Source organism: Lampetra fluviatilis, chromosome 50 (genome assembly GCF_964198595.1).
Source record: "Lampetra fluviatilis chromosome 50, kcLamFluv1.1, whole genome shotgun sequence".
NCBI classification, from domain to species: Eukaryota; Metazoa; Chordata; class Hyperoartia; order Petromyzontiformes; family Petromyzontidae; genus Lampetra; species Lampetra fluviatilis.
Window position 1 is genome coordinate 7094714 of NC_136324.1, and position 12160 is coordinate 7106873.

The following is a 12160-nucleotide window of genomic DNA, read 5'->3' on the forward strand; positions in this document are numbered from 1 at the left end:
AAAGATTATGAGTGCTATAAATCATCGTACGAGAAATACCGTACAGTATTTGTATTGCAGCAGTAGTGTAGTACAGTAGGCACAGTAGGCCAATAACCACGTTGCAAATTCCACGTTCCATGTCGGTGCTGACTCCAGATTCATCTCTATGTACTCCATGCCACGTGTTGAGACTTGCCTCGCTTAGCACGCATTCTATGTGCAAACGCCATACCCCGGCGCGGAGTAGACACGGATGGCACACGGGGCCAAACTAGACCTCTCATCCTAAGGCCAGGCTCCAGAATCCACTCTTTTTACTCCGTGCTGGGTTATGCGGACCACCTTGCTGTCAACAAGTGCTCTGTGCGGGAAGCATGGTCTATGTGAATAGCGTATTTTACACTTTTTTTAAGAGTAACGATATTTGCTTGCTACACTCCGAGCGCTCGTTGCACTTGTACAAAGTTGTTTTTCCAGTTTTATGGAATCCGCAATGCACATAGTGGATTTGTGGCATGGCCGAGCGGTAGCCCATTGGCCACTTGTTGCAGAAATTCGCGGTTCAAATCTAGCGGGCAGCCCTGATTAATGCTTCGGTTGTATTAACCCTTAAAAACACGCGCCGTTTGCGTCACAGTGGACGTTCAAAGATACCTGTGGAATCATTCGTAAGAGTCGGCCTTTGTCCAAATTAACTAAATTGTCTAACGCTGGTGAGACAAGGCCATAAAGAAAGCCGTTTCTGGGGTAGGCCAATCAGTTTCAAAGACAAGGCATATATTATTAGAGCATGTTTTGACACAATTGTGTGGTTAATGCAGACTTAACACCTTGAAATAGGTATCTATTTGGTGTTTGAACAACTTAGCACCTCCTATTTTATTGCCATAAAGGGGTTAAAGCCTGTTCTTTTTTTCCGTCACTCGATTGGAGTGTATGTAGCGATCATCGCCCGCCCCGCCTACCGTGAAAACATTGCAGGACCATCATGAAAAAAGGAGTCAGGTTTTTCTGGGTAAACAAGCGTAACAAGATAACCATTAGCATGTTTCCTTTCCCCAAAGAGAGTGGTACATCAGTAAGCCAGGCTCATTCCACATATATTATTTCCCACACACCACTCAAGCCTGCCAGATGGTGTTTCCATACACACACATGTGTGCCAACTCCCAACAAATATACTGCCCTCCAATGCGGTGATGATTACAGCATCTTTAATCTACTCCAGTGTGTGCAATTGCTACCACACACTTAAGTCAAACTTATAGAAAAAAATCCAAAGTTATTTACCATAATAATAATTATTTATTGCGTGAACTTTTAAAAATTTTATTTTATACGTAAAGTTTCAAAGTAACATCATTTTTGCATGATTAAAGAAATATCGTAAATACCATGCCGTTAATTACAATAATGTCACCATCGTAATTGTCAGCTATAATCAATCCACTGCTGGATGCAGGGCTACCTCAAACCGTCGCCATGTCTGGCAGTCTTACGATGCAATAATCCAACCAGCACCTGCACACGAGCTGATTTTCTCACTCCATCTCCATTGTAGGCTTCCTGTCAGATGCATTATACCCCTTTGTTGTCACTCCAAATTAAATGTACAGTCGTTACATTTGTAATGACAGGGTAACACCTGCTGGCCTGGAAGGGGAATCACGGGTACGGGCACGCTTAAGTAACAACCAATCAGAGAAGGAGGTGTATCTGGGGCAAAGGTCTCAGGTGGGGCTAGTCGAGATACTCCGGGAACCTGCTCGAAGGTTCCACGAGAGGGCGTGGCCGGAGGCGGGGCCTAGCCACGCCTGGGGGGATATAAGGGGGAGCGGACCCGGGGATCGGGGCTCGTGTGTGGGGTCTAGGGTCCTGGCTGCGTCGCTGCTCGCCGACATCTCTCTCCGTTGTCCGGCCACGCGGAAGATCTCCTGCATGGATTCCATCGCCGTCATCGTCACGCCGCCAGCCAGCGGCGTGTCCGAGTGAAGGCGGTGGGACCACGCCGAGTGATCGGCTGTGTGTAGCCAGTAGAGACGTTAATATCGAGTTGTACTCCGTGTGAGGAAGAATAAGTGTTGGCCTGTGTTGTGCCCAGTGAAGTACCCTCGACACGACGTGTCGTGGAAGTCGCTCGTTACACATTTACAATAGGTTTAATCACGACCTTGCGTTGTCTTTTATTTCATTGTTTTGATGCAGCCTGCACATTGGAGAGAGATGGGGGGAATGGCATTTTTTGCAGAACCCTTAAGGTCACGAGCATGAACTTAACCACCTGCTATCTCTCCTTCTTGCCTAACAGGTGGTGGGCAATTGCAATGTATATGTATAAAAATACAAAGATCACCAGTATAGCCTTAATATACTGTTGGGGAAAGTGCTGTTAGCGAGCACCAATGAAGGCCGACCTGGCACACGAGGGGGTGGGTGGCCAGCACCATGCCAGCCACCTTTGTCTCCTTAATGGCAATGTTTACACACCGCACCAGGTATTCATTTGAGGTGAGAGTTGACCTAGGGGTGGCCCAGAACTGGTTCGGATAATCATCACTGGTGTTGGCCGTGAGCGGGAATCGAACTTGGGTCGCCGGGTTTGTAGCGCAGCACGCGAACCTCCACACTACAGCTACACTATATACCGTGTATACATATACACATATATACACACATATAATTACTCATTTGGAATATACATTTCAATTCTAGATTTGAAGCTTTCGTGACTGCAAGGATTCATATTCTTAGGTTTTTTCGGTAAAGTCATTTTTTATTAAATTATTATATTATTTTATTTTACTTTCATTAATTTTAATGTTTTACCTACGTGACTTTACCGAAAAAACCTAAGAATACATTTCAATTATCGCCCTCTGCTACAAAAAATTGGCAGGACCCTCCTGCAAAAGTCTCGGGAGACTCAGCATGGCTTTTCTGGGTTTAGAAGCGCAGTGCAATCCTGTCGTGGTGCTGACTCACGGTTAATACTTGCAGCGGCATCAACCTTGATTATTAAAATTATTTTACTGCTATAAATTTCCACATGATAAGCTACTTTGTTGAGCTCTCATTTGTGGCCAGGTGACTACAGAAAAAATTGCTAATAGCTCAATGGACTTTACGGGGTAAGATAAAACTTGATTTGGAGCTTTCGTGACTGCAGGAATTACTTTTTGGTTCTTTCGGTAAAGTCACGTAAAAAGAAAATAAATTAAATAATAGAATACGACGTTTCGATTGCAACACAAGCAATGTACCAGGGTGTTGACTGTTACGTTAGCCGACTCTCTGTGTTGTATTGCATTATATTTCTGAGTTTACTAGGTTAGTTTTTTTCTCATTCATCCGTACCTGATGATGATTGCTTGTGTTGCAATCGAAACGTCGTTTTCTATTATTTTATTTATTTTATTTCTACGTGACTTTACCGAAAGAACCAAAAAGTAAGATAAAAATTATAATTTTTTCTCGTGATGTGTTTACCTTTCTGCACTCCTATTGTGTTACGCTGTAACGATCTGACCCGCCCCCTACTGGACATTTGTGAAAAAGAGCTTAATAGCTCATCGGGATACCTCCAGTGTGAATGATTATATTCTGATTCTGATCGACAGGGAAGCGGCACCGGCTGGATCGAGGTGGAGAATGCGGAGAACAAGCGAGGAATCGTGCCTGAGAACTACGTACAGGCAAGTGCCACCCCCTGCTTCTCCTGCCGGCCAATACAGTTCCAATGACAGCCACATGGGGCCAAAGTGGAAACCGTTGCCACCTCGGGTGTGACCGGTACAGGCTTAATATCCGTGGCTAATACGAGTGAATTATGTGATAATCCACTAATTGAATATCATTCACTGTTACTTGCTGCATAATGAACTCCTGTGGTGGTACCAACCAGTAAAATATATTGTCTGGGCTCATTGGCTATAAGCAGACAGTACACCTTCATATGTGAATGTTGAAACTGGCGCATATTTTACTTCACATGAATTTTTTTTTTTACACATCTCAGCAGCCAAACGGCCTTCTGACAATACACAATTTCAGCAGCATTGTTTCATCACGAGAAAAATACCGATCGGTTTTGACATGCAAGTGCCTCATCAGCACAGTTCCGCTTTACATATGCTGGTGAACTGCCAGCTATTTATCGACAAGGGCTCTTGCCGCGAGATGTGGGTTCTGGTTTGACGCACAAGTATATAATGCAGAAGTCAATAATGATGAGCATCAATACAATTCAGATTTATATAGCACGTAGTTGCAATTTTATATCATCATCGCGCACACTGATGGTTCCGAACCTTAATGGACCCACAGACAATTGTCAACCCTCAAAGGAATGTTTCACAGATCACGATGCAGCACCATTATAATTTTATATTCTATTCGAAAAAAGTTTTGCTGGCTGCCTGGTACGCAGCGGTGACGCCACTGTGCACATATGGCGCGATGATGCCACCCGCATCCCACCGTGTAGAGCATGGGTTTGTGCGCCGGCCGTGGGCAGTGCTCGTATTTTGAAAAATTCACACTTCTCAGTGTCGCATGTGAAGGGCTCATGAAGCCACCTGGAGCCGCTACATTCACCACGGTGTTGCGAGTTTTTCTTGAATCAAATCGCGCTTCCCAAGTTGTGACAGTTGATCGAATCGGTCGCGGGTGGCGGGCGAGGTGGGGTAGCTGAATCATTAAACGCCTGCTTATGTTTATACTCGTAGGAACCTCCTGGTTACACCAGCCCACAGGGGATTATTGTGTCCATCTGTCGTGCATCCAAAAATGGGAGGGGTGGGGCTGGATGGAGAGGGGAGGGTGGGGAGGGGTTTGGTGGGGAGGGGAGGGTGGGGAGGGCCTGGGTGGGGAGGGTAGGGCTGGGTGGGGGGTGGGAGGGGTGGGGCTGGGTGGGGAGGCGCTGGTCACCCCGTGGTGCCCTTATAAAACTCAACGTTTTACCTACTCACGCCGGCTTGTGCCCGCCCTCACAGTCGGCCATATTTGCGGAATAAACCACGCCGCCGTTGACCCTGGCCATTGACCGAGCAACCCAACGTTCCTACCAGCTCCCTCCGCAGGAATGTGTTTTTTATGACTCGTGACTAAATCGGCCTGGCTTTCTCATACAGTGTGCTGGTGTTTTCATTTAAAATGCGCTTGTGTGCGTTCCAGCTGATAGGCACGCACGTTTGTTTGCCACTCTGTTGACATGTGCGAGTGTACAAAATTCGCATTCTCGTTGCATCAAGGCGTATTTAAACATAAAATAAAATGGCTTTTGTGACGGAAACATCTTATCGGACTCCACCTGCACGGGTGAGAAGTGATTCAATAAAGGAGGGAAGTGGGAAGTGACCGTCTGGCAACTTTCTGACGCGCACACCCTGCCAATATGCTGTGTGTGTTTGTGACGCGTTTCACCCATGCTGTCCTTCAAAAAACAGGCACAGTTTATTGCCCCAAGGGACTCTTGTCCGGTTTAAACAAAGGTTATCTGATTCCTGTTTCAGCAATGCATTTCCATTGTCATAGCTCGGTGGCTGGTGCCCAATTTGGCACGACTTTATGGGCTTATGTTACGATTGAATAAATCAGAAACTGCTGGTTTCATATAGAGTAGTATACAATTCACAGCGCTTTTTGTCAATCCACCGTTGGATGAAGGCCTCCTTGTGGCAGAGGTCGCAAACGGGTTTTGATTCCTTACCCGTACCCGTACCCGGCCGCACCAGGGTCGCAAACGGGTATCCTACCCGATATCCGGCCGGGTACGGGTAGCCGGGTATCGGGTAGTGTACGGGTATCGGGTACCCGATTGCGACCTCTGGGATGAAGCCATGTTGCAGGCGCGGGTGGGTTGATTCTAGGAACTTGAATTGTGAGAAGAGACAAGACGTTGGGAAATGAGTGACAAACGGTTACTCACCAGTGACTCATGGCCTTCTCACTCATTGGTTGGGGTGAGTCACGTGCGACTACCCGTACCCGTACCCGGCCGCACCAGGGTCGCAAACGGGTACCCGTACCCGTATGGGTACGGATAGCCGGGTATCGGATAGGGTACGGGTATCGGGTACCCGATTGCGACCTCTGCCTTGTGGCCTGTTGCTCATGGGGTTTGTATGACCATGGTTTGTAAAGAGAGCCCAGGAAGAGGTTGAGGCATCGCTTGCCAATAATGCTAGCCGTGGCTGGAAATCAAACTCAGGATTCATAGCACAGTGCGCTAACCTACTGTGCCATAGCTTTCCCCGATTACTGAACCAGGTGAAATTCTTTGTCTTCTTCATGCGCGAAACCATGGTGACCGTTGTTACATTGGGGTGTTATTAATTCCGTTGCCACACTTTGCCCATTAAATGTCACAGCACCAGGGTCTCATCTGTCCTCATTGGCCGGTGTCTGGTCGCTCAGGGGACTCCCTGCTTGTGGCAGAGGAGGTCTTTGGAGCAACCCCACTGGGATCCAGGGATTAATCCTGAGCAGCCACCTGTGGTTAATTTAGCTTCTCGAGTGTCGCCAGTTTAACCATTGGCAGTGTCAAACCACACATTATTTTTTTCCGTGTTGCTTCACCTTTCTCATTGCTGGCCAGTAAAGGTCGTAGAGGTATAGGAAAGGTCTCACTTTTGTGAGACTCGTGGTAAACGGCCGTTCACACAGCGTGAAGGATTGCCATCTTACGTTGCATCATGCCATCTTCTGAGATTGTTTACAGATGTGAAGTGAGGCTCCGTAAATTAAATGTGAAACTGTGCTGACTGAAGGGTTAGGGTTGCCACTTGTCCTTGCAACCCAGGCATGGGTTTGACCTGGACAGTCTGGAAAATGGCATTTGTGTTAAGGGCAAAATTTAGTTTGTCACGAGATCTTGAACCATATCGCAGCATACTGCACAGTTCTGGTAGACCGAAGCCAGGGGTCGGCAAACTGCTGCTCTGGAGCCGCATGCGGCTCTTTAAGGACTGCTTCGTTAAGTTATTTATTAAGCACCATCTCACATTCACAGCGTGCATTGTGGCTCTTGAAAGATTGCGTTTTTATTTACAGAATTCGAAAGAAAATGCTGCTCTTGTTAATTTTGATTGCCAACCCCTGACCTAGGCTGACGGAGTTATATGGCCGGGTTGGGTCTACAGTGGAAAAGGTGGCAGCCCTAATGAAGGGTATTAGTTGGACCTTGCTCCATCTGCTGAGTTTGATTCATCGTCATGGCTAATATCAGTGGCGAGTGATATACATGGTGTAAGGAAAGCCTCCGTCCAAGAGTGCATTGACAACGGGCTGGTCATTATTTTTACATATTTTTTTTATAACTGGACTCGAGTAACAGCACAGATGGAAATTGCTTGTTGATTAATATATAGGTGAAACCATTCAAACAAAAAATAAGGCTTCAGATTAATTATTTTTCGGTGACACTGGGAAATTTAAGTTCCACTTTTTGCTTGTTGCCAATTTCATATTTTTAGGGAAATGACTGCGTAGGCTTCTCTTGTTATCACGTCGCGTGTAGAGGTTCATACATACTGTACTCGTACAGTGCACGCGTGTCTTCACCCCCATGACAGAACTTGTGGTGCTCATCTGCTCTTTACAGCGTTTAGCCGGTGGTGACAACTCCTCATTCCTATGGCGGGGGCGAGTCTCTCCATTGAACCAACTTTTAATTCCCCACAAAGTGATACATTGCTCATTCCATTGACCCCAGAGTGATGCTGGGCCGAGTCTAAAACTATAATCTTTATTTTTTTTATTTACCAGGTTAAGCCCACTGAGCCATATAGTAGCTGCTTTTCAGAAGCGACCTGGCTATCACAAATGATAGCTCAACAAAGTGGCTTATCACGTGGAAATTTATAGCAGCCAAATACTCTGAACGCACGTTGATTCTAAATATGGAGGTAAAAAGCAGAGGACCCGGAGAAAAATCCACGCGACCACGGGGAGAGAGACACGCAAACTCCAAATATACAGCAGCAGGCGTCAGGGTCGGGATCGAACCCACAACCTTCTGTATACCAGGCGAGGTGGTTAACATCTCGCCACCCACTGGCAGAGCCAGTGGGGGGGGGGTGGCACGTGCCCCCCCAATGATCTGATTGAAATCCCTAATTTCGATCGAATCATTGGGGTTTATTAGTAATAAATCGGCATTTTGCGACCCCCACTGCCACTGTGTAGCATATTATTACGTGCCAGGGACTCTATGAGATGATAGGACAATAGTCTGAGTCCATAATTGGCAATAAGTAACGGCAAAGCAGTTGTAAGTGACTCACAGAATTGTGCACAGTTGCGTATACAGGACACGACTTCCCTGAAGGCATTCACCTTCAGCGAGCGCGATGCCGATCACACAACACGGTTCGAATTCGACCCTCGATCGATGGCTGCGCCATTGTCGCACACGCGTCGAATAAAAAGCAAGGGACAAGTCCTTACTTACTACCAACTCCTCTATCATTTTTCATTGCTGGAGGGGTTGCCCCCCCTACCTGAAAATCCTGGCTCCGCCATTGTCGACACCGCCGCGCCCAGTCAACCCCCAACCGGGAGCCGTGTGTAAACATCAGCAACGGGGAGATAAAGTAGGCCAGGCGTGATGCTGGCCACCCACCGCTCATGCCAGCCTTGATAAGTTTCTTGCTAACAGTACTTGCCCCAGAAGTCTGGGGAAAGTACTGTATTTTTGCCTTTGTGTGTGAGCGTGGATGTCTTTGCGCGCGAGGAGCGGTAGTGTAGCAGTTTAGCGCCCGAGTTCGATTCCAGCTCACGACCAACACCAGTGACTATTATCTGACCCGGTCCTGGGCCTCCCCTAGGTCGACTCCGCCTCAAATGAGTACCTGGTGTGGTGTGTAAACATCGCTACTGGGGAGACAAAGGCGTCCGGGTGTGGTGCTGGCCACCCACCCCCTCGTGCCGTTCCGGCCTTCATAGGTGCTCGCTAACAGCACTTCCTCCTACAGTCTGTTAAGGCTATGTTAAGACCGATTCATCGGTTCTTTGAGTGTAACGTTGGACATCACACCGAACATCGCACGGTGCAGCCCGACAAAGCATCGGGCAGCTATGCAACGCAGCCACAAAAACCTCTGCAGTAGTACGTCTCACACACCATTATCAGATGGCTTGCTTGGAAATGGCGAGGGAGGACGTGTCCATCCATGATCCGCCAACCCCACTTCCAGATTGCAGTCTGCAGGCTCATCCGTTGCAGATTAGTAAAACTGAACACATTTGTCAATGGCGCTGCCTTTTTTCATGGAGCCATTCATGACGTAGATGTGCCCCTCTGATTCTCTAGACTTCAACATCAGATTGAAAATATACAATAGGCAAATTTTCAGCTGATGGCCCTTCTTCATAGCATAAATATAGTGGCCGGAGAGATGCAATCACCATATGCTACGAAGAAAGGTCATTGCCCGAGCCATTGCCTATGATACATATTTTTTTATTTCGTATGTATGTATGTTGAACTTTCGCACAGTACGTAGCCAACCATGCTAACCGCAGTGTGGTTATTGGACGAATGTATTGAGATCGTGTTAGTTGTGCTCATGCACTACTGTCAACGCAGCGAAAGCAGCAGCATCACCAGGTGCTGTGTTTAACTTTGCAGATGAGTGGCTCCACTTGCAGCAGCGCTGAGGTCACGAGGGTGGCGGTGTGCGTTGTGTGTGCTGCAGGTGTTCAACGAAGAGAGCCTACCTCCACCGGACGATGCACCGACCTGGACAGAGCAGGCGACCTACGACCCAGGAACGTGGCCCAATCAGCAACAAGGTCGAACTTCAGATTAAACTGAAATGCAGTATTATTATTGCCTGTGATGTAAAACAATTGCCGTCACCATGGCCGTGCGCACGTAGCCTTAACTCGGAGTGTTCATCATGAAGTAAACTTTTTATTTTACCAGGTGAGGCTCACTGAGCTATATAGCTCTTTTTCAGAATCGACCTGGCCACAAATGATAGCCCAATGAAGTGGCTTATTATAATTATGTGGACATTCATCGCGGCCAAATATTCTAAATGCATGTTTCTAAATGTGGAGGAAAAAGCCGGAGGACCTGGAGAAAAATCCACGCAACCACGGGAGGAGAACATACAATCTTCCACATATGCAGTAGTCAGGGTCAGGATCGAACCCACGACCTCCTCCATACCAGGCGAGGTAGTTAACATCTCATCACAGTGGCAAGCCATTCATGTCCTCGGGACATGCCTGTCCTCCACAGCACAGAGGCAAGGTTGTGATGTTTTGATTGAATGGTGTTTTACTCTGCACGTTCATTAAAGTGCCAACATTTTCGTCAATACTACTGCCCCAAAGGGTAACCAAAAAATATATTTCTAAAATAGAGATGTTTCAGGCAAGCACCCTCCTTTTCTAGCAGAATTGATTTATGAAGTGTTTTCAGCAGGTATTACGTAGCCGATTGTTTACGTGATGGATTACATTACCAATGAATCGGTTCCATGAATCCGATTAGGAAATTTTGCTTACAGTTTACATAAGCAACTCTCACATGTGATGTTTAAACGTTTGTTATAAGTACGTGATTTATTGCTAAATTGTGCAAGTAACTTTAGCAGTTCACACTGTGAAGTAATTTGTTCGCAGTTCTGAGTAACCTCAAACAGTGATTTTTTTTTTAAACACAACTTAAAAAAATGTAACTGCTTTAACAGATTTTGCTTTCGTTTCACTGCTCATCTAACTCGTACTCCTGCACGAAAAAAACCACATGTCGATACGTTTTAAAACTGCAATGCTTGTTGTTGCTGCTGTTGTGGTTGTCGTTGTTGTCAATCATTACACAGCCTCTCGCCCGATCGCACCTGCAGCAGATTCCGACAGCTGGGAGGACAGCGATGGGGAGGGAGCGAAGGCCGGCTCGCAACGTGGGGTTCCCCAGGGCAGCCCCAGGCAGGGGCGCGCGAACGCAGCCTCCACCCTCCTGGGCCTCAACAGGTGCGAGCCGCCCACGGGAATCGGGACTTCTCACTCCCCCCCCCCCCGAAAACTCCCTTCCACTGTCTCGTGCTGTTCCTGGGGGCGCAGCAATGAGCCGGCCCCTCTGAGGTCGTGTGCTCACTAACCTGTAGACGTAGTGTCCCCCCTGAATGGGTTCGTAATAGCCGAGTCAGGGTACCAATCCAACCCCACTTCTAAAGTCCTGAATTCACGTCACGTGGTCAATTCGTATCATGATCCCGCGACGTCATTCGTAAGAGCAGGCTATTGTGTGCCAGCGTTGTCCAAGTTTGCCAAAAATAAAATAAAATTAACCCGTAAATTACTCGATTGCAATCATCACGCAGAGCAATCATCTCCCGCGACTGTGAAAACTCGACAGGACCCAGCTGAAAAAGAGACTCGGTGAGGCTTTCTTGGGTCGATAAGCACAATCATAGTGATGGTGTGAGGCAAGAGGTCATGGACGATATGAACACCTCTTATCTCATGTTAATTCAACTTGCCCAATTTCCTTTTACAGATTAATAGGCAAGGTGTACATCAACTGAATATATAACTGCATAGAGCAGCTCTATTGCCGGGCAACTCTGAGGTCCATGCTTTCTTCCCCAATGCTCCCATTAGGCTGGCGCTGCCAATGGGGAAGCTGAATTTGGACAACTACCTCCTGGGCAAGTGCACAGTGACCAGGACTGACAGGATCCCCTTGGTTGTAAGTTGCACTTTCATTCACTCACTCACTCGCATTTACTCAGGCCAAGTGTATGTATCTTGATTTGAAGCTTTCGTGACTGCAGGAATCCATACTCTTTGGTTCTTTCGGTAAAGTCACGTAGGTAGAAAGAATAATATTTCACGACGTTTCGATCGCAAAAACAAGCGACCGTCTTCAGGTGAGAGAATGAGACTGATGTGGATGAGGCATTATATAGACCCGAGAGCGGGGGTGGAGAGAGGGGGGGTTGCCGCATCGAGCAAGAGGGTGGGGCCAGCGATTGTGAGAGATGGACTGTAGGGCATGTGAGCATGAGAGTGCAATCCAAAGGACATGTGAGCATGAGAGTGCAATCCAAAGAGTAAGTGTGTGTGTGTATGTTCAACTTCTTTTGCACCGTACGTAGCCAGCTGTGCTAAACGGAGCTGCGGGGGAAGGACAACAAAACGAAACATAAAAAGCAGTTATAAAGAA

The 12160-nt window shown here is 47.2% G+C and overlaps 1 protein-coding gene across 1 annotated transcript in view; it reads left to right on the forward strand.

Moving 5' to 3' along the window:
• The window catches only part of LOC144948672 (sorting nexin-9-like), a 44339-nt gene that overhangs the window by 12850 nt on the left and 19329 nt on the right, over window positions 1-12160 (forward strand). The window contains exons 3-6 of the mRNA XM_078878320.1: window positions 3600-3674; window positions 9678-9774; window positions 10839-10965; window positions 11596-11683. Of these exons, the coding sequence (XP_078734446.1) occupies window positions 3600-3674; window positions 9678-9774; window positions 10839-10965; window positions 11596-11683 (387 nt within the window). The remainder of the gene's footprint in view (window positions 1-3599; window positions 3675-9677; window positions 9775-10838; window positions 10966-11595; window positions 11684-12160) is intronic.